Below are 26,553 nucleotides of genomic sequence, written 5' to 3'. Positions count from 1 at the left end.
GAAGCCAGAGCACGTGATCTAAGATCTAGACCTGAGCCCATAATGCATGTCAACACCTAGGCTGTAAATATGTAAATTCTTCTTGTTTCTGGAAATGTGCTCTTAAGAAGGTCAGATCCTTCTGAGAGGTTTGTATGGCACCGTTAAGTAGAAATATGTTCTAATGCAGGACCAAAGGCTGATGACAGCTGAGCACACAGCTTTCTAGGTCCTCTTAATCTTTTATGAGCTTAAAGGAAGGGACGGAAGGAGGGAACATGGACGCAGCCTAGAAAGAGGGTGGAGCCAGCCAACTGCTCTCAATTAGTTTGAATCCTTGAGCATTTATAAAGCAAAAGTATAATATGAAGATTCCACTAGATACACATCATATCTTTATGGCATAAATAAATTTTGAGATTCAAATGAACAATTTCAGGGCATATTAAACTTTACACGGAAGGGAAGTATCATAGCAATCAGCAGAGACAAAAAGGCTGAAAAGACACGGGCGATGTTGAGGGAAAGAGACCCAGGGAAACGTGAAAGACATGGCAAACAGCATTCTGTGTCCTGGTCATAGCTGTGTCCCAGCATCTGGAGTAGCTCTTGGCTCATGGTGATTGCTGAGTAAATGTGAATGGAACGAACAGATGATTAACGAAAGCAAAGGGAAAAAATGGACAATTAAAGGTTGAAACATGTATTTACAGAAGAGAAAGAGAAATGAAATATTTTTGAAAGATAGGAAAAGGAGAGGAGGGAGCTAGAAGCAAGCAAGGACAACAGGCATGTTTTCTGGAGCTTAAGTGAAAGTATTCAAAAAAGACAGAAAAACAAGCATGCAAGACTATTCTTCATCAGACCAAGTACTGGACTGAAAAGTGAAAAAAGGTATATATAGAGTTACTACTGAAGTACACACTTAAAAATGATTAAGATGGTAAATTTTATGTGTTTTATTTTGCCACAACAAAAAAAATTATAAAATTTTTAAGACTTAAAGAAAAGGGCTTGAAATCAAAAAGGCGGCTGATACATACAAAGTTCCTTAGGGAACACTTCACAAAGAGTATGAAATAATAAAAGGTGACTTTAAAAAGAAATAATAAAGTAAGATCACATAATGGCTGAGCACAGTGGCTCATGCCTGTAATCCTATCACTCTGGGAGGCCAAGGCGGGAGGATTGCTTAAGCTCAGGAGTTCAAGACCAGCCTGAGCAAGAGTGAGACCCCATCTCTACTAAAAAGAGAAAAAATTAGCCGGGTGTGGTGGCGCACACCTGTAGTCCCAGCTACTAGGGAGGCTGAGGCAAGAGGATTTCTTGAGCCCAGGAGTTTGAGGTTGCAATGAGTTGTGATGATGCCACTGTACTCTACCCAGGGTGACAGAGTGAGACTGTCTCAAAAAAAAAAAAAAAAAAAAAAGATCACACACAAATGAAAGTCATAAAGAAAACTGTGAATAGATATCCCTGGTTCAGGAAAACAAGCATCCCAGAAGAAAAACTAATGAGATTCATAAACTTCTTAGGGGCAAGAAAAACTGGAAAAGGGAGCTAACCATCAGAATTTTATCTTTAAGTAAAATCTATTATACAAAGAAATCATGAAGTCAATGTGGGAAGGAAAACATATAATTTTATTAACTTAAAGGAAACAGAGCCTTCATAGCAATTAAACTGCTATACAGCATTAAACTGCTAACCAAATCATTTTAGGATGTATTGTCTATGAAACTAACTTGACTAAATGAAAACAAATGTATTCTGACTTCTTAAGAAAAGAAATGAGAAAAACTATATAGTTTGCATAGTCTTAATAATACATTAATTTCTGTACTATCTCTGAAAGAACGAAACTGATCCTGATGAAGCAGCATAAAGATCTGAACACTGGTCCTGTTACCTCTTTGGGTCCAGTTGTTCCAAAAGGGGAGCTGAGCTCGGGCAGTGTGCATGTAGAACACCCGCACGTCTTGAGGGGCAAGCAGGTCAACAAAGTGAGAGGACTCCAGGCAATCTTTCTTATAATTCAGGATCAAAGTAGCCTGTTCAGAAATGTGCACTAACCTTCCAGACAGAAATGAAAACACTGCCACAAAGGTATCCTATGGAAACATTTAAAATAAATGCAAACATTGAGATACTTACTATCAATATTTCCTGAAAGGTAAATTTCTTCTAGATTTCTACCATGATCAATAGCTTAACACACACACATGCACATCCTACCAAGGCAATAGAATTCCTCACATAAATTTTCTCCAACATGCTTCTTAAATATTATCAAACCTGCATTTTACCCTCTGAAGGTTTGATTTCTATGTCAAATATATACCAGCTCATCCTGTGCAGACTAAACATACATATAGTACATAAACTTCTGATTCCTTTTGCTTTGCAAACTGTGCCTCACACCTACAGGGACTGCCTTCTCTTCACCAACACAGATTCTATCTATGCTTTAAGACCAAGCTCAAGATTCACCCACCTCCTTTAAGAAGCTGTCCTTGACAAACCTCATTACGTAAGAATCACTGCTCTAATTTCTTCCATTAGACATAAGCATAACTTATTTAGTGTAATCAGCACTGTTTGTTTGCTAGCAATGAATGGCATATTTTCCTCTTTAGCTTTATCTTAAAGATCTTAAAGGACAAACGTTTTCTTAAACTTTAAAAAAAAAAAAAAAATCCCCGTAGCACCTACTATAGTACTATGCACACACCAATCTGTTAAATAAGCACTATTACAACACTAGGGATAGCTCATGTTCCAATATTATAAAATCTTTATGTTGAGTTCTAAACATAAGTAATCTCTACCACATCAACAAAACATGAGGCTTAATTATTCTGTCAACAAGAAGAGATTCAAAAAAGATATACTAAAGGTCTCTTCCAAAATTTTACAAAAAATGACAGCATCTCAACTCACCTGTTCTATAAAATCCAGTTGTTACAACTTGAAGTAGTAGATATTGGAACTAAGAATGATATAAATAGAAATTAACAATTCGGAGATTAGAATAAGATGCAGGAAATTACTCTGCAGTGTTATTTTTTTCTCTCAATTCAAGAGAACTCAGGAATGCTAAGGAGCAAGAAGCACCTCATAACCAAAGTAAGTGAACACACACAGCACACACAATGCGCTGCTTCCATCTTTGGGCGTTTTCTCTGGCAAGGGCAGTGAAACTACACAGTGCCTCTTTACTAAAGTTTCTCCGTTGTTTACCTCAAATTGTGATTTTTAAAATTTTTAGTTATTATTTTTAAAAACCTACATCTAGAAAAGGTCCTTAGGAAAAGTCACCCAGGTTGATATGGCAAAATTCATGAACTCTTACTGTGTTTTTGGAAGTGTGTTCTGAAGCAATAGTGGCCAGCTCTTCAAGACTGTACATGGTCACATCTGCCTGAGGTGCTCCGTTTTGACTGAGAATCTGGAAAAACTCACTGTTTGCTTCTAAGAAACACAGGGAAATAAACAGGTATTCCAGTGACAACAATATCTTTAGGAAATAATTTTATCCTCTCAAGCTGGATTTTTTAGGAGGAGAATACCTCAGTGTGTCTACCTCAAAACCAGATATTTTCTGCTTTTATCTAAAATACTGATAGTTGTGCAAACTTAAGATTTTGAATTGTATGAATTCTGCATGTTCTACATCACAAGGAGCAAGATATATTTAAGGTACTAAAACAAATTACTGAAACAAAAAATTTCAAATACACACATACAATTTTTTTGGCAGAAGCATTACTCCAGCATTCAGGAACTACATATCATATACGAAGCACAGAGATTTGTGCTAAAGAGGATATGACTTTGTGAAATCCTTTGAAAAGAAAACTCAAAGAGAAACAGTGTTTAAAACTGTTCATTTTTAATTTGGTAAATTCCTGATATATCATATGACTACATTTTAAAAGTATGTGTATGACACGGAAAGGTAACTGTATTTTGAAAAATGTATTTATGTATTTTTTTTCCCTAACATCCACAGAAGACAATGTTCTTTTAAAAAGCTAGCTTTCGGGTGGGGAGGGAGGAAGGAAAAACAAAAAAATAAAAAAATAAAAAGCTAGCTTTCAAAATGTGATTATGCCAAATTCTATTCTCTTGCAACAAATCAGTGAAATATTGCATAGTTATTAAACTATTCCACAAATAAGGTTTTCCTGGTCTTTCAAATGTGAAGAATTAAGACACTAATGGAATTAGCGTAGATCTGCTCATCTTACATAAAGCACCATGAAAAGCTCAAAGTATTTCTATGACTAAAACCCCGCTGACCACTCCTCTGTTGCATGTGACTACCACTGCACTTGTAGGATGGGATTTTTCTCCAGCTCATTTACCTTGCACACTGTGTACACAGCGAAGGGCATAGTTGAGGGCATCTAGAGTGCTTGGCTTACTGTGTCTCTCTGATGGGAAATATTTCTTCATTTCTTGGACAACCATTATAAGTTCTTCAGAAACTCTATTTCGATCTTGCTGTTCACTGGAAGGTAAACAATTCTAAAATCACAACAGCAATGATAATCACAGCCAACACTGATGGTATGTAAACTGCACCTTCGTGCCAGGCAACTTTCTAAGCGCTCTATGTGCATCAATTCATTTAGTTCGCAAGTTTATTACCTCTTTTCTTAGAAGTAGGGAACCTAAGGAAAAGAAATTGGTACATTTACCACTTTCTTTCTCTTCTTCCCACTTGAACCCCAACTCAGCTAACTTTAACCACTTTTCATCTCGTTCTGGCACTCTTTGGTGATTTTCTTCAGTGTCCCAGATCTTTTCATCCTAAGTTGCCCGAGTTTCCCCCTACACTTTTCCCTGGCCTTGAAAGCAAAAGAATAAAAAAACTTAAATCCTCCTTTTCCTTCTCCTGCTCCAGTGAAGGACAACAAACACCCTGGGTTGTGGAAATGAAGCCGGAGTGTCACCTGTTGCTGCTCTCCACGTATTTCCTCCGCAGCTGGAACTTGGGGCTCCACATCTCAGATTCTCCACCCAGAACCTCTTCATCGGCCACCAGTCGCCTGGGGTCAGGAGACTTCCCGCCGGGCATCTCCAGATCTTCACAGGGGTCCATGTTCTGCTGGGCAGCCCTCAGTCCGTGGCTGGCTTCTCCCTCACTTTGCAATCAGCGATAGACACGGATTTCTCATTTTGGTCCATGCCATCGCGTTAGAAAACGGGCAGTCAACACAAGCCAGCAATTACTGGCCTACGTTCATCTTAGAGGGGCTCTTCCCCAGCATTTCCATAAAACCTTCTGAGATTTCTCCGTTCCTGGGAGTCCAGCCTGGGGAGATGAGACAAAGGGACAAGAGACAAATGAAACGGACAACTCGACGCCCGAAACCGGACTAGCTGCGACTCCCCGGCGCGCGGCCCTGGACAGGGTCCTCACGCGGGACACAACTTTGCCCCCGCCGGCTCAGGAAAGTCGGCGTGCGCCGGCTAACCGGCCCGGGCCAGGGGGCAGCTCGGGAGCGCAACGTTCCGGGGGATTCCGAGCGGAGGGCAGGGCTCAAGGCGCCCCGGGCCGCGCGCGGGTCCCCAAGTCTCCCGCCCTCGCCCCGCACCCACCGGCCACCGCCGCCCGCGACCCTGCGCGCAGCCGCTCGCCCCGCCGGGCCGTGCCGCGCACAGTCCCGAGGCCAGCCGCGTGCCGGGCGGCCGCCGGCGCCGCGCCCCCACGCGCCGCGTGACCCCGCCCCGCCCCGGGCCGCGCGATTGGCCACTCGGCGGGCTCTGCGGGCCCCCATTGGCCTCGGGGCGGGGCCCGCGCCGGGGCGCCCCGGGTTACATAACCCAAGGCGACGGGGCGGAGGCGAGGGCCCCGGAGCACATTACATAACGCGCGGGTCGGGCCGAGGACGGCGCCGGGCCAATCCCGGCAGGCGGCGTCTGGGCAGGGGGCGGAGCGGCCCTGAGGAGGCGCCGGCCTAGGCCGCGCGAGTCGAGTGCCCGGTCTCGTGCGCGGCCCCGGGGACGGAGCCGCTGGAGCCAGAGCCGCAGAGACAGGGCGCCAGAGCTGCCAGTCACGAGGGGGCGGGACCCTGGAGGCTGGGCGGGCGCGGCTCCACGTGAGAGGCGGGGCGGGGCGGGGAATCAGAGGGGACGGGGCGGGGGCGCGCGGAGGGACGAGGGACCCGGGGCAGCAGGTGTCTCTGGCTGCCGGACGGGGACTGGGGAAGAGCCCTGGGCGGGAGCGGGCAGGCGGAACAAGGCGCTGGCCCTCGAAGTGCTCTGGGCGTGTACTTGGGCTCCTGTCGTTTTCGTCTTTCCTAACCTTCTCGCCCTCCCTCCAAGGAGTGGGCTTGGAGGAACCGGGCTGTATGAAATCCAACTCCATTTTCAGACACGGAATTTGACAGCGGTATTTAAACACTTCTCTATTCCTAAAATTACAGATTCATTTGGCAGCTGTAGGAAGATAAGTGAATGTAAAAGATACTCCGTTTCGGAAAAGGAAAAACAACCAGTCTGAAAGCTCTTTTGAGATTGTGTCTCACCTCATAGGAAATGAAAGATACAGTGTAGAGCTCCGCCCCTCTGAGATGCCTGGTACGTCAAAAATATACGGTATTTGTTGAGTAAATGAAAAAGGAACCGCAGGTAACGGAACCGCGTTAAAGTGAAGTGGGCGATTGTTTATATTCTGTACTGGATAAACCACCTTATCCATAGTCCAGATTGCATCTCTTGCCTCCAAAGCTGTTTTGTCAAATTGTACTCATTCAGCAAATATTTGAGTGCATATCTGAGCAGCGATGATAGTAATACCTGGGGATAGAATGGTGGATAAAAGTCCCTGCCACCCAGGGAGTCTAAATTTTATTAAAGACATACAAACGACCCCACATAAAGTAAGTTCAGAAAGCCTAATGTGAGGTGTAGAATATGAAACAAGCTAATGAAATGAAGTGTGACTGGGACAGAGGTTTCTAGGGTGAAGGAGGCAAGAACGGCATTAGCCAGGTGACCAGGGAAGGCCCTTGAGAAGGCAAAGTTAAACCGAATGATGAGAGGGGCCTGCCACAGGGATGGGGAAGTGGACCCAACAGAGTGGAACAGCACCTGCAGTGGCCCTGAAGAGAAGAAAGTTTGTTGTTGAGAAAAGGAAACAAACAGTTCTGGTCTGTTTCTTCCTCTGCGTTTCCTTGCCTGTTTTCATTCATACCTGAACACTGGTCTTTAAGCAACATACCCTGATGTTGTCTCTTGTACACAAGTCTCTGAGATGACAACAGCAGTCCTTTGGCAGTACACTCTGCCTGGAGATAGAGAGGGTGGGAGAGTGGGGTGAGATGAAGTCAAAGTTAGGAAGGGCAATATCACCATGGAGCTTGTAATTAGGGAAAGGGGTTTGGATTTTTCTGTTATAAACATAGAAGTCTACTTCCTCCCATATTATACTGTTTCCTAGGGGGTCACAGTGTAAGAGTGGAAGTATATTTGTGGGGAAAAAAGATAATACAGAATCAAAACGAGAGCCATGAAGAGATGTTCCTCACCCATCCAAACTTAATCTATCCCATGTTGGCAGCTATCTAGTCTACCATGTGCAGGGCCAGCTCTGCACATCACTTTCAAAAGACTATACATTTAAGAAATTCAAAAGCCAAATCCTGAACATTTTGGTGATCACGTGAAAGCCAGTTTCACGTTCATCTCCTATACAGTAAAGCACTTTTCACAAAGGGAGTGTTTTGCTTCTATTCACTTGGGTATGGGGAAGTGCAGGGTACTAGAAAATGGAATACCTGGGGAGGGGACTAGAGAGAAAGGAGAAGAGAAAGTGTAGTTTGGGGGTTTATAAGGGAGAGGTAGGGGAAGCAGCAAGAAATGACATTTTTAGGACTTGGACCAGGCACAACTATTCCTCTACAAGAAACACAGGGGCCAGAATCATGTTTATAAACACTTTATTCAGGTCATTATAGTGGGCAAGTTCCCAGCTAAATGCACAGATATAAGCGAGGTATTCCTGGGTTAATGCAGGAGCCAGTGGGTTACATGGGACTGAGCATTGAGGCCAAGGAGAGAGCACCAAGGTTTCAGAGTCAGACTTGGCCAGAGACCCTGTGCTGAGGGTGGGCTAATGTCCCGACACCGACAGCTGCTTTCTCCTCACAGCTGGGCATACTGCAAGGCACGTCTTCAACATTACATCATTTCAGTGATGTCAGGGGAACAGATACCAGAGAAATAGAACCCGTGTCCTGGTGCAACTAAGCTGTTGTTGCTTTGTAATAGCATGTGAACAAGAAGTTTAGAATTTTCCACTAACTGGGCCACAGAGCAGTAAAGTCTGTGTTTCTCCCTCAGTGCCTCCTTGCCTGTTTTCATTCATACCTGAGCTCCCATCTTTAAACCACATACCCTTTTCTGAAAGTCTCATGCAGACAAACTCTCTCAGATGACCACACCTATTCCAAAGCAGCATCCTGTGCAGACAGTTTATGACAATGAAGGAAGAAAATGTCTCTGGTTAGCTATTCTCTGTGAAAAGAGTTATCCTCCCCCTGACCAATCCCTAACTGCAAGCATAATTTATAAGACTGATTTAGGAAGTAGAATATGAGTAAAAATAGGAAACAAACTCCAAAAAGCTATAGTCTATGAGGATTGGGCAGATAATGATCGAGTTCACAGATTATCTTACTTGAAGGCTACAAAATTGTTGCTCACATAATTACGAGAAACACATTAGAGTCTACAGCTGATAATCTGCAAACTGCTGGGTAAAACTCTTTGTAGCTATGAGGCAGAGTCTGGCTCAAACCTTCTCTATCCTGTCATGAAAAATGACAAATCAGAAGAGTTGCATCATCTACAACATTTCAAAGGCAAGAAAGACATCTACAACATTTCAAAGGCAAGAAAGATCTGTCAAGATGTAGAAAGTTCACACACAATATTACAACTTTAATTCCAAAAGGCACCTTGAGTTCGATTTGGCACTTTTCTGAATTTATCTGTTGGGAACAGACTTAACAATATTTTATCAGTATTTAACTTTTTGGCAAAATTGAAACTTTGGTCATAGCCATAGCTCTAAAAAACTTTTTAAAAGGGTTATTGTTTCTGATTACAACAGTATTTTTAGCAAGTGATACAAAACAACAAGAAAGTAAACATCTTCATATCTAATGTAAGAGTAAAAACTCTTTACCAGCATCTTGTTTTTAAGTATAGCGAAAAAGTCAGTAGTGCTTACAAAAACATAGAGGATTCTCTTAAAGGGAATCAGAAAAATATCAAAGCAAGGCACAGCCTGTTACTGTCACAGATTTGCGTTAGGCAGTAGTGTTCTTTCTGTTAGGCAGTAGTGTTCTTTCTGGAAGGCACAAGTTGGAAATCTAATTACCCAGGGGTTTAAAATGTGGTTCCGAAGACAATGCTGTATGACAAGGATAACTAACTTGGCACAAATTCTCTTAACTGGGACCAATGGCATTTAATTAGTGACAATATTACATCTACATTATAGTACTCTGGAACTTAAGAAGTCCTCTTCTTTAGCCCATATGTAAATCCGTAAAGGCACTGTGCAAAACGTGGATGGGGCTGGCCATTACTTCTGATGTGGAGTGTGTTATTAAAAAACAAAGGCACATTTCCTAGAAATTGAACTTTACATTAACTAACAAAAAATAAACATTTAAGATAAAACAGTAGGTAAGCTTGATAATATAGCAGGTTCTAAGTCAAAAGTCTTGAAGAGGTTTCTTGAACAGCAGGCTTCAGTTTCACTGGTTCTTCATGAAGAGACACTCCACACTAACAAGCAGGCGAGATGCAAAAAACAGGGAAAAAAGCTGTTTAGTTTCTCAGTGCAAATCCAGAATGAACACTGAATGCTACAGTCTAAATGTGAACAGTAATTTGATTTGGCTGATTTCCTATTAGCGGCTTCTCTATATTTTATAGAGGGCAACAGGAGAGCAGAGTCAGAAGAAAGGATCCAACTAGCTGTACATTCTTGTTAAAAGGAAACATCTATTACTAACATCAGCCTATCAACGAAAGGAAATCATGTTTCTCTAAATAGTTCCCATACACTGCATTACTTTCCTCTAATATTATATATAATAATAGTTGTATTTGCGTGTATATATGTGCATATACACACTTTATTTATATAATTATTATTTTTATTATTATATGCCAGGTACCATCCTAAGCACTTTTTATATATTAACCAGATTTTTCCTTACAACAAACCAACATGGTGGGTCCTTTTATTGTCCCCATTTTACAAATGAAGAAACTGAGGTCCAGAAATATTAATTGCTTGTCCAAGGCCACAGCTGGATGGCGGTGGAACCAGCATGGATCATAGGTAGTCCATTCTTTTAACTACTATACTACATAAAAGAAAATATATGATAAAAATATAATCAGAGAAAGGAACTATCGGTCAGTGGAAATGACTAAATTTTCTCTAACCCCAAAGGATTAAAGTTTATATCAGAAATTTTAGACCTTTGGTTCCTGTACCCATGTAACAAAAAAAAAAGAAAGAAATTTTAGACTTACACAAAACTCAAGTATTTAAAACATTTACTAAAGAAAAGTAAAACCCTTGGAACAAACTGACATTTCTGAGGGAACCTTTAGTCTGAGCTCCTGTACATTCAATCATCTGTGAACACATAGAGAAGCCTTTTCCAATGAGTTTAGAACAGGTTAACTCACCGATGATGATGATGATGATAATAATCAGAACACTAATCCCTATTGCCCACATCTGTAACAAAACATATGTCCGTTTCACATTTCAAAAATAGAGATAATGTGTTTATGAAGAGTATCATATAATGTTATTTTAGTCACTGAAAGAAAAATTAAGGTGCATTACAATCTGGAATAATTGATAATTTCTAAAGCCTAAATTTAATTATCTCAGTTAAGGCATGACGGTTACTTATCTGCTTTTTAAAAGACGTTAAAATGATTTGTGATCTCTAGGTAGACATTTGTGTGTGTATCCAAGTTTTCCACATAAGGAAGGGCTACTAAGTTTGCCCTATGTCTGCAAGTGTCACTTCTAAACAAGGCAGAGGGCAGGGTACATTTGGGATCCGATCATAGCACATTTACTTGCTAACTGTGTAAAATCTGCTTTGGGCTGTGTTCCTTGTGTGGCTGCTTTTTACTCTTCTGCTGAGCACACTGTGACTTTCTAGCATTTCTTTCCCCTGACCTTGAAGCCATTCATAGAACTACATGGAAAGTGATCATCAATTCCAGCCCTCTCCTGTCAATCTGTGTTCAGGACCCTGCTGGGGTGGAGGGTCGGGAGGGGGCTAATGCCTGTGATCAATTTTGGACATTCCTGCTCTGCGTGCTTCTTAAATTAGCCACAGAACATGGAGGATTCCTAGGAAAGGGTACATAGTGTTTCAGATTCATAGGCAACTGGAACTTCCATGTGTGGGAAGTCAAACCCACCTCCCAGATTCATGAAAGTCCAATATTTGTGGACTCTGTTGAAGCTCTGAGAATGGAGATGGGGACTTAATATAAAGGCCAGTAAAACAGAATTACCTTGCAATTCTTCCACCAATATTTTCTCTTCAACTTGGCAGCACTTGTTTCAAATTGAGAAGCTCCTGCCTGCAGTGCATCTGCACGGTCATCTAACTCGGAGAGCTTCTGGTCTCTCTCTAACACCTTATCCACGTTAACTCTCATTATGTCCACCACCTGAACGAATGTGATCACAGTAAGTTACCCATAACAGAATAGAAGAACGAAGATTCCAAATAAAATCTACTGGCACGTTTTTTCAGGTCCACACTTTATTGATTTGAGCCAAATTTTCATTAAAAAAATTAAAAGTCCACCCTTTTGTGACAAAAACACTCAGCAAACTAAGGATAGAAGGGAACTTCCTTAATATGATAAAGGGCATTTGTAGGAAAATCCACAACTAATATCGTGATGGGGGAAGACTGAAAGCTTTACCCCTAAGATCAGGAACAAAACAAGGATGCCTCTTTTACTACTGCTCCTCAACATTGTACGGGAAGTTCTGGCCAGAGCAATTAGTCAAGAAAAAGAAAGGCATCTAAATTGAAAAAGAAGAATAAACCTATCTCTACGTGTAGATGATTTTATATAGAAAATCTCAAAAAATCCACAAAAAACTTCTAGACTAATAAATTCAGCAAAATTGTAGGGTACAAGATCAACACACATAAATCAGTGTTTCTGTACATTAGCAATGAACAATCTGAAAAGGAAATTAAGGAAACAATTGTATTTACAAAGGCATCTAGAAGAATAAAATACCTAGAAATAAATTTACCCAGGAAGGTGAAAGACTAGCACATACAAAACATTGCTGAAAGAAATTAAAGACCTAATTAAATGGGAAGACATCTCATGTTCATACACTGGAAGACCTAACATCACTGAAGTGGCAGTACTCCCCAAAGCAACGTACAGATTCAATGCAATCTCTATCAAACTTCCAATGGCTTTTTTTCCCAGAAAGGTAAAGGCCAGTCATCAAATTCATGTGGGATTGCAAGGGGTCCCAAATAGCCAAAACAATATTCAAAATGAAAAACAAAGTTAGAGGGCTCAGATGTCCCCATTTCAAAACTACTACAATAATCAAGACAGTGTGGCACTGGCATATGGACGTACAGACTAATGGAATAGAATTGAGAGTCCAGAAATCAACCCAAACATCTATGGCCAATTGATTTTTTGACAAGGGTGCCATTTCCAATGGGGGAAAGAAGTCTTCAAAAAATTGTGCTGGGACAACTGAATAGCCACATGCAAAAGAATGAAGTTGGATCCTTACCTTACCGTCTATACAAAAATTAACTCAAAATGGATCAATAACCTAAATGTAAGAGCTAAAACTATTAAAACTCTTAGAAGAAAACATAAGGATAAATCTTCATGACTTTGGATTTAGCCACCACAGATTCTTAGATTTGATACCAAAAGCAAGAGCAACAAAAGAAAAAAACAGATAAACCGAACTTCATAAAATTAAAAACTTTTCTGCATCAAAGGATATTACCAAGAATGTAAAAGACAACCCACAGAATGGGAGAAAGTACCTGCAAATCACATATGTGGTAAAGAAAGGTTTACTATCCAGAATACATTAAAAAAAACCAACTCTTACAAGTCAACAAAAAGACAACCCAATTTAAAAATGGGCAAAGGACTTGAACAGACATTTCTTCAAAGAAGATATACAAATGGCCAATAAGCACATGAAAATATGCTTAAAATCACTAATCATTACAGAAATGCAAATCAAAAGCACAATGAGATACCACTTCATGCTTGCTGGATGACTATAACAAAAAAAAAAAAAGGAAAACAATTGCTGGCAAGGATGTGGAGAAACAGAAACCCTTGGACATTGCTGGTGGGAATATAAAATAGTACAGCCACTATGGAAAACAATTTGACACTTCCTCAAAAAGCTAAACATAGAATTACCACAATCAAGCAATGCTACTCCTAGGTATAAACTCAAAAGAAATAAAAACACATGTCTAAACAAAATCTTGTAAGTGAATGTTTATAGCAGCATTATTCCTAATAGCTGAAAGGTGAAACAACTCAAATATCATTAACAGATGAGTGAATCAATAAACTGTCATATACACATAAAATGGAATAATACTCAATCATAAAAGAAACAAGGTACTGATACATGCTACAACTTGGATGAATGTCAAAAACATCATTCTAAGTGAAAGAAGCCAGACACAAAAGGTCACATGTTGTATGATTCCTTTTATATGATATACCCAGAATAGGCAAATCCATAGACACAGAAAGCTGATCAGAGTTACCTGGAAATGGGAGAATGAGGGAAGAGGAAGTGATCAATCAATGGGAACGGTGTTATTCTGGGATGATAAAGTTTTGAAACTAGAAAGAGGTAATGGTTGTACAACATTGTGAATATACTAAATACCACCAAATTGTACACTTTAAAATGGTTAATTGTATGTTATGTGACTTTCACCTCAATTAAAAAACTCCTGAGAATTACTTTATTAATAAAAAAAAAATCCAATTTGATTTTGTAAGTAAACAAAAGTTTCAGGCAGGACAGAATTAGAATGAGTTTCTAACTATGAAAATCTGAAATTTTCAGGATTAAGTTCATGAACAAAACCATCAGATCAAAACATTATTATGTGATTTAACAACAGTGTGTAACCTTTTTTTGAGACAAGGTCTTGCTCTGTTGCCCAGGCTGCAGTGCAATGGCCTGATCACAGCTCACTGCAGTCTCAAACTCCTAGGCTCAAGACATCCTCCAGCCTCAGCCTCCTGAGTAGCTGGAACCATAGGCATGCATCATTGCCCCTGGGTAATTTTTTTAGTTTTTGTAGAGATGGGGTCTTGTCATGTCTCAAACTCCTGGCCTCAATGATCCTCCCACCTCAGCATGAGCCACCATGCCTGGTCCTAATATAACTTTAAACTCTGCTTTTTAGGGCAGCTAAATGCAGAAAGACCAAGATTATTTTTGTTGGACAGAGATAACTTTTAGGGATACGGAAATACTAGTCTGAATTTCTCAATATTCAGTTGTGGTTCTGCATGTACAGAGCAGAATAAAAGATGCTGTGAAGATCCTCTAGCTCAAGGATTCTACAAACATAGATTTGCTGGGCTAGCACAGTTTGCCAGTATCTGCCTTCTGTGTGTCAATGGGCAACTGTCAGTGATGAATTCTACAGAGGTTTGTTCAGGCCCAGTAACTAGTTAGTAAGGCCGCAGGACAAAGCATTTTGATAAAAAGTCTGATCAGAAGAATTGGTTCTGGCTTGAGCAATCTAGAGACCTAATACTTAAAAATTTTTATTACCCTATTCTATAAAGTGGTTCTTGGGAAATGTTCTCAGGGAGGGGTGTTTGTGTTTTAGGTATGTGATTCCATCACAGGAAAATAAGCATGAAGCCTGGAGAGTCTGACTTCTGCTTTTAGATCAGGGCTTCCAGAACAACAGGGAGCAAATTTCTGTTACAATTAAGATACAGTCAAAATTTACTTCACATCCACACTTTTATGATACTTTTTCTAAACAGAAGTATTTCCACAGTGCTCTCATATTTGTTTCAAATTCACATTTTCAACATTTCAGAACAATACCTCATCTACTTGATTTTGAGTCTGCTGAAGTCTTCGACTACTGCCAGCGGCAGCACTTGAACCTGCAGGTGCACCTGTAGACCTGAAACATGTAAAGGCAGGAGCATGACTAAATTATGAACCCAAATACATTTTTGTAAATATAATGATGTTATTCCCGGACTCTCAGTGTTAATAATCTCTTACATCAGAACTAAAGCAAAAAACCCAAACAATCAAAAAACAACAACAACAAAAAAGCTATCCTTCCTAAAGTAATGAACAAAGGACCTAATGGCATTTCTTCTAATTACTGTACAATTTCCAAGATTGTCCCAGTGTTAAAGTGACCAGGGTCTAAAGTGAAGGTATAATAGGATCTACTTGGTATCACTGAAGTACGTGATATTAAGATCGGTGACCTCTACTGTCCTTTTTTTTTTTTTTTACTTGTTTTAAGGCATACATCTACTTTAACACACTCAGTACACTCTCCTGATCTTCTCACTGTGGCAAGAACTGTTTTCACAGTTATGAACAATTACAGAATGTCCTTTTTCCAATATGGAGAAATAGATTTATTTATAGAAACAGAGTCAGGAAAACTGGGATGCAGGGACAGGGATGGTGTGAGTGAGAAAGATGAGTTGAAGCAATATTCCCTCTTTCAGAAAGGTACTCATCTTTTAAAATCTTCATCGAAGGCTTTATTTTGCCCCATGCAGATCTATCTTAATCATTCTGGCCTGAAGTCTTTATTGCCCCCATTGCTTGGTTGGTATCACTTTGTTTTTTCAGCTGTACATAAAGTCTTGCCTCCCTAACAGATCACAGGCTCCTGGGCCTTAGAATTCTCTTCTCTGTGTCCAAGGCAGCACCTAGCATGTGCCTGGCTGTATAACAGACACTGATTCTTTGATTGAAAAGTGAGTCCTTTCACAGCTACCATGTGTCAACGATCAGGGATACAGCAGATCAGACTGCTGCCCTTACAGAGTTTAGTGTCTCGTAGATTAATAAGGACCACCGCCCTGATGCTAGGCCCTTTCCATGTATTTTTCTCATTTAATCCTCATAACTCTTTGAGGGCGATACTATGATAATGTTAGCCCCCATTTTATAGATAACCAAAGTAAGGTTTAAAAGTCAACACAGTTGGCTGTAGTGGAGCCTGTGTTTAGATCAGGTCCTATGTAATCTCAGGGATCTAGATCTTAACCACTGTGATCTAAGCCTCAGCGGGAACATTCGATCCAAGCTGCTAGGAGAAACCCGCAGTTTCCTTGTGGGTGAGCAATAAGCAGGCTGGAGGAGAGAGAGAGGGTCCTGTGACAACAATAATTAGCATTCTCTGAGTGTTACCACCGGAAACACCGGTTTCAGGGGCCACAACAAGAGTGCTTTCGCTTAGAAGAGAGCGAAGGCCCATGGCTAAGTTATCTCCCCAGATGCAGCCGCTCCTAGTTGGTCAAGGAGCACTTCGGCCCTCAGCGGCCTTGCGACAGGGCCGAGGTCCTTCCTCTTGCAACTTTTGGAGTCCAGCGCAGCACCGGGCCCAGAGTGGGCGCCCTGGGACAAGCGCAGTCGTCATCGCTCCTCTTAGGGACCTCGGGGACCCGGGGGAGAAACGGTGAGGCGCCGGGGGCGACAGGGGAGGCAGCTTGCTTCCTCCGGGAAGGCCCTCGCCGCCGCGCCCTTCGCCCCTTCCGCGTGTGCCCGACGGCTGCGGAGCGTTCCGGAACGCACGGCGGCGCCGCGGGCCCAGCCCGGCCCGTTTGCAGCCCGCACCCTGGGGCCGCCGCCCACCCCCAGGCCTCGGGATCCCCACGCGGCCTCGGCCGGCGTCTGAGCGACGGACGGCGCCGACCGGGCCGTGCTTGGGCCGGCGCCTCCGGGGCCTAAAGCCGCCCCATGTCGTATCGTGTCACTCACATTTTCGCGGCGACAGCTGCGAGGGTCCGCAGAGCTACGCAGCACGGACCGAGGCAGGGAACAGGGCGGGGCGGCGCGGGCTAGTGACGTCACCGGCTGGGGCCGGGCGGAGTGAGCGGGGCGCGCCGGAAGTGGGTGGGGCTCCGGGCGAGGCCTCCAGGAAGTTGTGTTGCATTAGGCACAGGAAAGGACTGTTAGGATAAGTGAGGGTGGGGACCATTTCTCTGGCCGTGACAATATTCGAGACAATTTATTTGCGTCTTCTTAATGTCCCAGATTAGCCTAGTGATCCCTGGGGGCACCACGTTTTTCCAAGAATGTTAAAATGAAGGAAGCCCTTTTGAGGTATTTGTCACAGGCTTGGGGTGGCGTAGGTTCCCCGGCCTCACGTTTTCATTTGTGACACAAGTATTTGTTATCGCACAGGCGATATTATAATATGCTTATGGGAACCTTGACATTAGGAACTATACTTTCTTCATTTCTGTATTTTTGGGCCCTGGCACAGAGTAAGGTCCTCAACTTTTGGTCGAATGGAGGGGAAGCACAAGTCTGAATACAGTGAGTTACTTTGTAATGCATTTGTTACTGAAATATTTCCACTAACATAGACAGTCTCCTACATTAAAAAAACAAAACTCTAATAGAATAATTGGCAGATTAGGTGGGAAGTGAAAAATGAAATATAGTACTTAAATACTGAGCTGTCTTTTCCAATTCTAAGTAGAATAATTTGAAAAGGGAAATGTTGCTGTATATTAGAATAAACAAGAGTGTCACAGAAGCGGTGGGATTTGAGTAATAGAGATGAACAAACACCATGAACAAAGATAGCAGTGGAAACGGAAACGGAGGTGTGCGCACAGGCCAACCATAGTGAAAACAAGACTGAATAATGAGTGAGGAAAAACAAGCAAAAAAAAAAAAAAAAAAAGTCATTTAAAGGCAGTGGGTTCTAGAAACCATTGAAGACTCACGGAGTTAGGAGATCCATGATGCAAACTTTGGCAGTAGCACTGAGATGGATTAGAAGAGGGACTGCGAGGGACATAGGGAGAGGCTATGCAATGAAAAGGAATGGAACGATGACGACAGAATACTCGGAAAGGAGGATGATGGTGGTAGTCTGCTGGAAAATGCCTTTTAGAAAACTTCAGAGGGTTTTAACTGAAAAAGTGAATCTAGCTTAGTATCTTTATCTTTCACATAACTGTAGTGCCTTATACAAATAATTGACGTGTTCAGAGGTGCCTGAGAGACAGATGAAAAACAAGTGCGGTAGGAACAGTGGCTCTAAGAAATTTTTTCTTTCAAGGACTTATCTGAAACAATGTAACAACTCAATGTCAAAATACTGTATCTGGATCAGAAAGAAATACTTGCAGTTGTTTTATATAGCTTGAAACGTGCTCATCACCTTGGATGTCAATGTCAGGTCAAGTTAAAGCAAAACACATACATAGTATGGGGAAATTTTCTTCATTTTTAATTTACAGCAGAAAGAATATAAAGCATTCAGAAAACATTTTCCATATTTTAAGGGCAATTCAAAACATTTTGCATGGTTTCCAGCAGCTGAGTTCTTCAACAGATCCATTGATTCAATGATGCTTTACATGCACAATTACAAAAATAAAACTTACAAAAAAGAAGACATCTAGACTAGTTTTACATGCAAGTCTCAGGGACCCCCCATTGGGCGCCAACTACTGTGTGGAACTGCCATAAGCGACCGTGCAGCCAGAGAGGGGTTCGTGTTATTGTCTTTATTTCGTTCACACAGTACAGCTGATTTTGAATGGGTAACAAGAATAGCAATTAAATCTTCAGGAGATAGAATAAGATTAGCTATTAATTTTATAATGAAATCCTACTCCTGGCACTTGGGAATTCAGATTATCCAAGAAAGCTGCGCTTACCTATCATCTTTTATTCAAAATTAAGATTCACAACCAAGAAAATGCGGTCAGAAATGCTTTGTTTCAGTGGAAGTGCATTTTTACCTCACCTAGGATTCACAGTTGTACTGGTAAGTTACACTGGTAGCAGGTTTTTAACCTACTTCCTATCCCTTCCATAAGAACCCTCCTAATTCTATGTAAGTCTCTATCTTCTGGAATTTCCTAACTTATTCAGCTAATAATGTAGCATGTGAAACATTTAAAAAAATAAATGTGAGGGTTAAAGCAAATCCACTGAGGTCATTACTCTGGTCAAAAGATCATTATTTGTACCATAATACATGGAATAAACATATCTAAAATTCAGTATTAATATAGGATGTTCTGAAAGAGCTGGCTTTCACATTCTGTTCCCATTTATGAATGCAATTGTGTGTTCATAAATTACTCAGTGTCCTCCTATAGGTCAAACTGTGTAAAATAATAGGTATTTGGGGGACTGCAACAGCTGCAACATAACCCACACATTTAAAAACAAAATTGAGTCAGGTCAGTTTACAAATGTACAGGTGGCTACTAGCTGTGGGGCTGTCACTGTTGTCAAAGCTGATCACAAGCAGAAAGACATATACTGTACAGTAATTCGAGGTTGGCAGTGAAAGGAAGTAATTAAAAAACAAGTACAATTATAGAAAAGGCACCAAGAGCACTGACCCCAGTTTTTACCACAATCTTTTTTGTATCTACCTTCCTTCCAAAGACACCAGTTTAAAAGCTTATTTGTGAATATTTTTAGGCTTCACAACAAGCCTTGAGTTTTAACTCACAGTTGGCAGCCAGAACCAAGAAAAAAAAATCTCAGCTTCACACCAACTGATCCTCAAACTTAACCTGGGAGTTTTAAACTGGCATCAGCAAATGCAAACTTTATTCTCTCAATTTAACATTAGTAGTTTAATTTTTAAAAACATCAGATTTCTTTGGCTCCTCATTATGTGGAAATAGTAATACACCATGACATCCCTACAAGACCAGTCTGACTCGTTTTCATTTTTAGTTATTTTTTGTGCAATTTTTATTACGTTTTCTGATTTCCAGCAGGAGATATGGAAACGTGACATTTTTCTACTTTTCATACTATTTCTTTTGTCAGGTTTTGATCATTCTAAGTGTTCTTTGTTGGAGTGAGTGGATGGTGTTAAGCTACATACTGATTCATCTTATGATTATCTGTTTTGCAAAAGTAACTTAATTTTCTTAAGCAATATTAGCATTCACATTACTTGGCACCATTGGCAAAAAAATTTTAAATAAAATAAACTAAACTCCTGGTAGCCAAAATTAAATGTAAACATATCCTTTTTTTTTAAGTAATGTTACTCTGCCTTTTTTCCTAAGTCTAAATACAGTAGCTCTTTTTTTTGCAGTTTAGTCATGCTTTAGCAAAATGTTCTTCTAAAGAACATTTAAAATAAAGTACTCTTATAGTGAAATAAAGTTTTTTTTGTTTCATTTTACAGACCATAGCCACTAATGCTTTGCTTTTGTTCATTTCTTCTTGAGTTCATGCACATATCTCTTTGTTTTAATATATACAATATATACAAACAGTACATCCACATTTTTCTCGCTCATTCAGACAAAACTATACAAATAATTTTATCTTGCCATGTTATTGACCTTTGTGAATAAAATATTTAGCAATTAATATAATCCCTTTCAAATATTTTCTCACTTTTCATTTCTACCTTCTATATATACACAGAAACTGCTCCGTTTGGATGAGATATAGCCAAAAACATGGAATTTACTGGCCAGAACGCAGCACCACACTGATCATTTAGGTGGCAAATGTCCAGGCAAGGTTTATGATTCCTTAGAATTACTACAGTTTCCAAGGTTACTAAAAAAGGCTACATGCTTTACCAATTCTTAAGTAATTCTCATTGCACATGAAAGTAAGGCAAAAAAATTAAAGTGCTGAACATGAAAAAGGGGACAAGATGATTACTATCCTCGCAGGTTCTTGGGAGGTGGTGGGGACAAGAAAATAAATTTAAACTCTGTAAGCTGTTTCTCATTATTTCCCATGCATTACCCGTTTACCACACACCCGCCCCTCTGCAAATTTCCACAAGACATTAAAAACCTGCAGATTTTAAAAGTTGCATTAACTGTGCTGTAGAGATTAAAACAAACAAACAAACAAACAAACAAAAATAAACAGTGAAGGAAATGAGAACACACGGACCCAATATAGATTTGTATGATCTAAGCCCTCCACTGAGAATCAATCCCAAAGATTCAGCTTCTTGGAAATAACCGACAGGTGCAGGCACAGCATTCTTTTTTGTTGCTAGTATATCCCCACCTTTTCTTATCTATATTTTTGGTATAAATATTTGTACAGTTCCACACGATGTTTGAATACAGCCCTATATGAGAAGGAAATGACTTCTTCCTAAGAAGAAGCCTCTTTCAATTCCTCCTGGTGTCTTGTTTTCCCATGATCCAACAGAAGATTGAGTTCCAAGATGTCTTGCTGATCAAATTAAAAGTTGTCCATGAAAGTGCAAATGCAATGACCAAAACATTCCTGTTAAAATCCTGCAGCTGATCTCCCCAAAACTGCAGAGGGATTGTGTGTGCGTGTGTGTGTGTGTGTATGTGCGTGTGCGCGTGTGTGTTGTTGTTGCATGTCTCTGCTAAAAACAGAAATGAAAACAGTCTGAAAAGCAATGTCACATTGCTAAGGGATGCTGCTGTATGTCTTCAAGTTCCTTGGCCTTTTTCAATTCTTTCACTCTGGAAGAGAAACAAAACAAAACACCAGGCGATAACTATATAGTGAAACTGTGACAAAATAAAGGAAAAGGGTATTACCGTTCCCTCTGAAATGAAAAGCCAAAACAAAAACCCTTTTGAGGATTGATGTCAAGAGAAACTCCTGTGAAATTGCTGGGGAAAATATTCAAAGAGAGGACATGATCCTTCTTAAGGTGATTAAAAAAATTCTAAACTTTGTTCTACATCAAGTGCTCTAAGAACAAAGCAAAAACTGAAGTCTAATGTATTAAATCAAGTGTGACAATAACATGTTCATCTTAGAAAAATTTAATTCTTCAAATGAACTTCTTTTTAGCCTGGTGGACAAACACTAATGCCTTATAATCCTACGTGATGCAAATTACACCCACATTTATTTAGCTTTTAATATACTTAGGATCAAACTATTGCTTTGCTCCCAGACTCAAGATTGTTAGGTATCTTGAACCTGATCATACATCTGCACAACTCTACTATTTCACTCATGTATCGTGTGAGTCTGATTTTCATAATCCCTTACTTTCCTCCCATTCCACACTGTAACTTTAAAAGACATCCAGGCTCCTCCCCCAGCGCTCCCAGATGGACAGCAGCAGGGTACAATACCAATAAGGTACTTTGTTGTATTTATCAAACATATTGTAGTAAACAAATTTAAATGAAATTGTTATAGACTGAGTCATGGAAAGTTCACATCAGTAAATTATTTATTATCACTGCCAATCTATATTTTTTAACATAAAAATTTGCCTCTTTTTTGAAGATGACTGTTTTGAATATGATGTAGATGGGGTGCCAGGCTGTCAGCTACAAGAATTTTTCTCTATATTAACAAATAATTATGAGCTTGCCTTAATAGCAAAATGATCAAATGCAAGTTAGTGAATACTGTATATCATAGTTTGTAGTACTTTATGCCACATCATAACATTTGTTTCCCAAAATGGGTGTGAGAGGCTGCTTTTAGCCACAGAGAAGCGGTGGTTTCCCAGGACACCTATACTCTACCTCAACAGAGTGACAAGGAAAAGTCTGATTTGTTATGGGCCTATACAAAGGTTAATAATTTCAAATATAGTTTTCTGGATATCTAAGAGTAAGGTGTCTCCTATTATCTTAAGTTATACCAGTAAATTAAAACTTTAAAACAAATGCTAGTTTACTTTCTTTTTTTTTTTTTTTTTTTTTTTTTTGTTGAGACAGAGTCTCACTTTGTTGCCCAGGCTAGAGTGAGTGCCGTGGCGTCAGCTTAGCTCACAGCAACCTCAAACTCCTGGGCTTAAGCGATCCTACTGCCTCAGCCTCCCGAGTAGCTGGGACTACAGGCATGCGCCACTATGCCCGGCTAATTTTTTCTATATAGATTTTTAGGTGTCCATATAATGTCTTTCTATTTTTAGTAGAGACGGGGTCTCGCTCAGGCTGGTCTCGAACTCCTGACCTTGAGCAATCCACCCGCCTCGGCCTCCCAGAGTGCTAGGATTACAGGCGTGAGCCACCGCGCCCGGCCTAGTTTACTTTCTAAACAGATTCTTGGTAACACTAAAGAAGGAAGAAAACATTTTGAAGAAAACAGTAATAAGTTATTGCTATATTAAATAGGCTGGGAGTCAATGGAATGGCACATATACTACAATAGTGATTTAAGAGAGCAATTATATTTACCACCTCCAAGCAGAATCATGTCTGAGTATTCTGCAAAGTTGACATAATCTCTTCAAAGAGAAGATGCTCTTTTCAGAAAAACGCTTTATCATTTTATCATCAACACTAAAAAGAATTATAATATTTGAAAACTTTCAAAATTGTCTTATTTACTTACTATATACACCAAGCCCAGCTTGGTCCTAGTGTGATTTTTTACAAATGACAGTGACAAACAGTGTATCTCCAAAACTGTTGACTCCTTTCTTAATAGGTGCATTTAGAATACATTGCTGTGTTCATAGGTAGATCCAGATATTAGTTTTAAATTTTATAATCAAGTATACCATGGATTATTAAACTTCAGGGTAATTTGGGTCATATTACAGTATAGAATTGTGCATGATTATAGGTCCCTAATTTTGGACATGCATACTTGATAAATAAATGGCTTTTTAAAAATTGAAACATGCCATAGTCTGTGTTCAATTTTTAAACATGCAATGTCTAAACTAACATCCCTTTGGCTGGAAAATGCAAGGCATGCACTGATGCCAACTTTACTTCCAGACATGCAATATCTGTACTTGTGCAGACCTATTTGCTGAGTTACTGCAAAATGTGCATGCCACTTCAAATATTACATTTTATTTCTGCACTAGCACAGAACTCATTCACAAATATGCAACAGTGACTCCATCACTGATGAGATTTCTAGAATTTGAGGAATTCTGAACTCAAAATCTGATAGCATAAACACAAAGATATCCATTCACAATTTTTCTGGAGTAAACAGGAATGCCTTAACAATATTAAGTTCATCGTTGAGATGAAATAAAAGGGAGATTGAATTATAAGCCAGAAATGTTTAATGCAGTTTCATACCAAAGAGTCTGTAATCAGCTGGCCAGGGTAGGTATAACTTAAAACATTTTTAGTTAAAATGGTCACATTTGTTTTTGCAGGTTTTTTCAGTTTCTTTCAGAACTCATTAAAAAGTTAACTAAGTTTTCATAAGGTTTTAAAGTTACCATGTAAATACTCTGTTATGAAATTAGTGATGGCCTCGCAGACCACTAAGTTAAGGAGAGATGCATGTCCACACACAATGTCTACATAGGAAAAATGAGAACATTTATAATTTTCAGATATATTTTTTTAGGCTTCCATAACTCCTGAGTTAAAGTGGAGAATTTAGTTCTTAGTTTCATGATGAAGTTACCAAAGTATAGTAGCATTATAAACGACATCAAAATGACTTAGATGGCACAGCCTTTTTTTTTTTTTTTATAGAAAGTCATTAAAGGAGGAATTAGGAAAAAAGGAAGAAAAAGGAAAAAAGTAAGAGAACACGTTACATTCCAATAGCTATACAGGTTACTACTATTTGTTACCTTATACAGTCCTCACAACACTGCCATTACCTCCAGTTTGTAAGAGCCTGAGATTTACAGGAATTAACTGACCTGCCCCAAATCATACAGTTAATAAATGACAGCAGGGATTTGAACTCAGGTTTGTCTGGCTTCAAAGCCTATAGTTTCAACACTTCACTCCCCTGCCTCTAATAATATCTCTTAGAATAACAGAAATTTTTAAACAAGCCAATTCTTATTTTATTGGTTTTTCTAAAAGACCTCATTAAAAAACATGCATTTGGAAAATTTCCATGGTATGAAAAAAATTGACAGTTATATTTTCTCAATTCTAAGATGTCATCTTTTATAAGATACATTTTATTACAGTGTTTTTGGGGGAAAAGACCTCCACATAAAATATACTTATCAATTTTACAACACGATTAGATTTAGAATCCTAAAATGTGAAAAGAATGTAAGGATCAAAGAGAATTCTTAGCCTCGTTCTCCAGTGTGTGATTTATAGACCATGTTGATGTTAACTTACCTCTGAAAGTGTACATGAAATTGGGAGGCTTTTATGATCTGCCCTACTGAAATCATTCATGGAGTTTTACCTTGAGGGTAGATGATTAGGATGTGATATGGTACCTAATTTTTATATTGTTTTAAATCAAATGTCAATTGGATAAAGTAATGTTTGAATGTTATATTATCTCCAAAGAAACAGGAAACAATTTATAGCACTGAAGTGGTTTAGAATAATATGTGATTTACTAGAATTTCTAATATATTTTAAAAAATAGGTGTTTCAAACTAGAGTGTTTCAAATAGTTAAAAAAAAAATTGAAGTTGCCTTGTTAGCAGTCAAGGACATGAATAATCACTAAAATGCAGATACTAACTAAAAATTAATCTTTACCAACAAGAAGGATACTCAATAAAAGTTTAACCGTTATCATCTCTGGGTGATTCTCCTTGCCTATTTGTATTTCCAAAATTTGCTATAAGTGTGTGTTTCTTTTGTAACAATAATTATTCCTGCTTGCTAGCCTTTAAAAGAAAAAAACTTACTAAATGTTTCTCTATGTATCTGTTCCTACTCATCTCACAAATGCTGCATTCACATGACATGAAAACAACTGCACTTACTTCCAAATTCTATTACACAGAAGACAGGCAAAGCAGTCCTCCTTGAGATCATGAAGACAATATAGGATAGAAACTATAGCTTCTATAGGTGCAAGCCTATTGCTACCCTGAGGAGAGTTGCATGACCACATTTCTGAACCTCCTCCTATCAGTAACCTGGAAAGTACCCACATTCCTAGCTTGGAGTTACAGTAATTAGGACAGCAAGACTTTGACCTGTGACCATTCAACTATTAAAATTAAAGATAATCCCAGGATTTCCCCAGGCATTCTAGGCTGTAAATAATCACCACTTTGGGATACTGTTGCAGTCTCAACCTCCTCCCCCACCCCCCCAAAAAAGTTGCATCATAATGTACCGAAGTGATGTAGTAAGCAACAGCACTGAAAGCCAGCAAAAGCCCACAGGGTTTATTTCCGTCAGACGTCCAATGATTACTAATGGATAAATGAGGTAGGCCTGCTTCAGAAACTCATAGCAAACAATGGCTCCATGGGTAAAGCGTACGGCGAAGCTGCTTCATTACATCTACTCAGTAACGCTCAGCCAGAGAAATGTTTCATGAGTCAGTGGATTCCGGCAAGTATATTCTCGCAATGCTGGACG

General features: G+C 39.7%; 3 protein-coding genes across 14 annotated transcripts in view; all 3 read right to left on the bottom strand.

The window, feature by feature from the left end:
* The window catches only part of PER3 (period circadian regulator 3), a 50,135-nt gene extending 44,487 nt beyond the window's left edge, over positions 1 to 5,648 (bottom strand). For both annotated transcript variants that reach the window (XM_069479286.1, XM_069479287.1), the window contains exons 1-5: positions 5,587 to 5,648; positions 4,938 to 5,299; positions 4,347 to 4,492; positions 3,332 to 3,450; positions 1,889 to 2,090 (exon numbers count right to left, since the gene is read on the bottom strand). In XM_069479286.1, the coding sequence (XP_069335387.1) occupies positions 1,889 to 2,090; positions 3,332 to 3,450; positions 4,347 to 4,492; positions 4,938 to 5,086 (616 nt within the window). In that variant the 5' untranslated portion in view covers positions 5,087 to 5,299; positions 5,587 to 5,648. The remainder of the gene's footprint in view (positions 1 to 1,888; positions 2,091 to 3,331; positions 3,451 to 4,346; positions 4,493 to 4,937; positions 5,300 to 5,586) is intronic.
* A 3,238-nt stretch (positions 5,649 to 8,886) lies between these two features.
* On the bottom strand, positions 8,887 to 17,130 carry VAMP3 (vesicle associated membrane protein 3). Its single transcript, XM_069477311.1, has 5 exons — positions 17,066 to 17,130; positions 15,155 to 15,236; positions 11,557 to 11,715; positions 10,705 to 10,756; positions 8,887 to 9,786 (listed from the first exon to the last, which is right to left on the bottom strand). Coding segments are annotated over exons 1-5 (315 nt in total). The 5' UTR covers positions 17,068 to 17,130; the 3' UTR covers positions 8,887 to 9,766.
* A 1,398-nt stretch (positions 17,131 to 18,528) lies between these two features.
* The window catches only part of CAMTA1 (calmodulin binding transcription activator 1), an 830,964-nt gene continuing 822,939 nt past the window's right edge, over positions 18,529 to 26,553 (bottom strand). For all 11 annotated transcript variants that reach the window (XM_069477299.1, XM_069477301.1, XM_069477302.1 and 8 more), the window contains one exon: positions 18,529 to 21,771. In XM_069477299.1, the coding sequence (XP_069333400.1) occupies positions 21,739 to 21,771 (33 nt within the window). In that variant the 3' untranslated portion in view covers positions 18,529 to 21,738. The remainder of the gene's footprint in view (positions 21,772 to 26,553) is intronic.

Source organism: Eulemur rufifrons, chromosome 8 (genome assembly GCF_041146395.1).
Source record: "Eulemur rufifrons isolate Redbay chromosome 8, OSU_ERuf_1, whole genome shotgun sequence".
Classification (NCBI taxonomy): Eukaryota; Metazoa; Chordata; class Mammalia; order Primates; family Lemuridae; genus Eulemur; species Eulemur rufifrons.
The sequence above is the reverse complement of the archived record's forward strand: the minus strand, read 5'-3'. Positions and strand labels throughout refer to the sequence as shown.

Bases quoted from the DNA above. Each gene is read 5' to 3' on its own strand.
- VAMP3 (XM_069477311.1), bottom strand. The intron at 11,716-15,154 runs GTATTGTTCTGA...ACATTCGTTCAG, and splicing joins CTCAAAATCAAGTAGATGAG to GTGGTGGACATAATGAGAGT. The intron at 10,757-11,556 runs GTAATTCTGTTT...GTTTTGTTACAG, and splicing joins ATTGGTGGAAGAATTGCAAG to ATGTGGGCAATAGGGATTAG.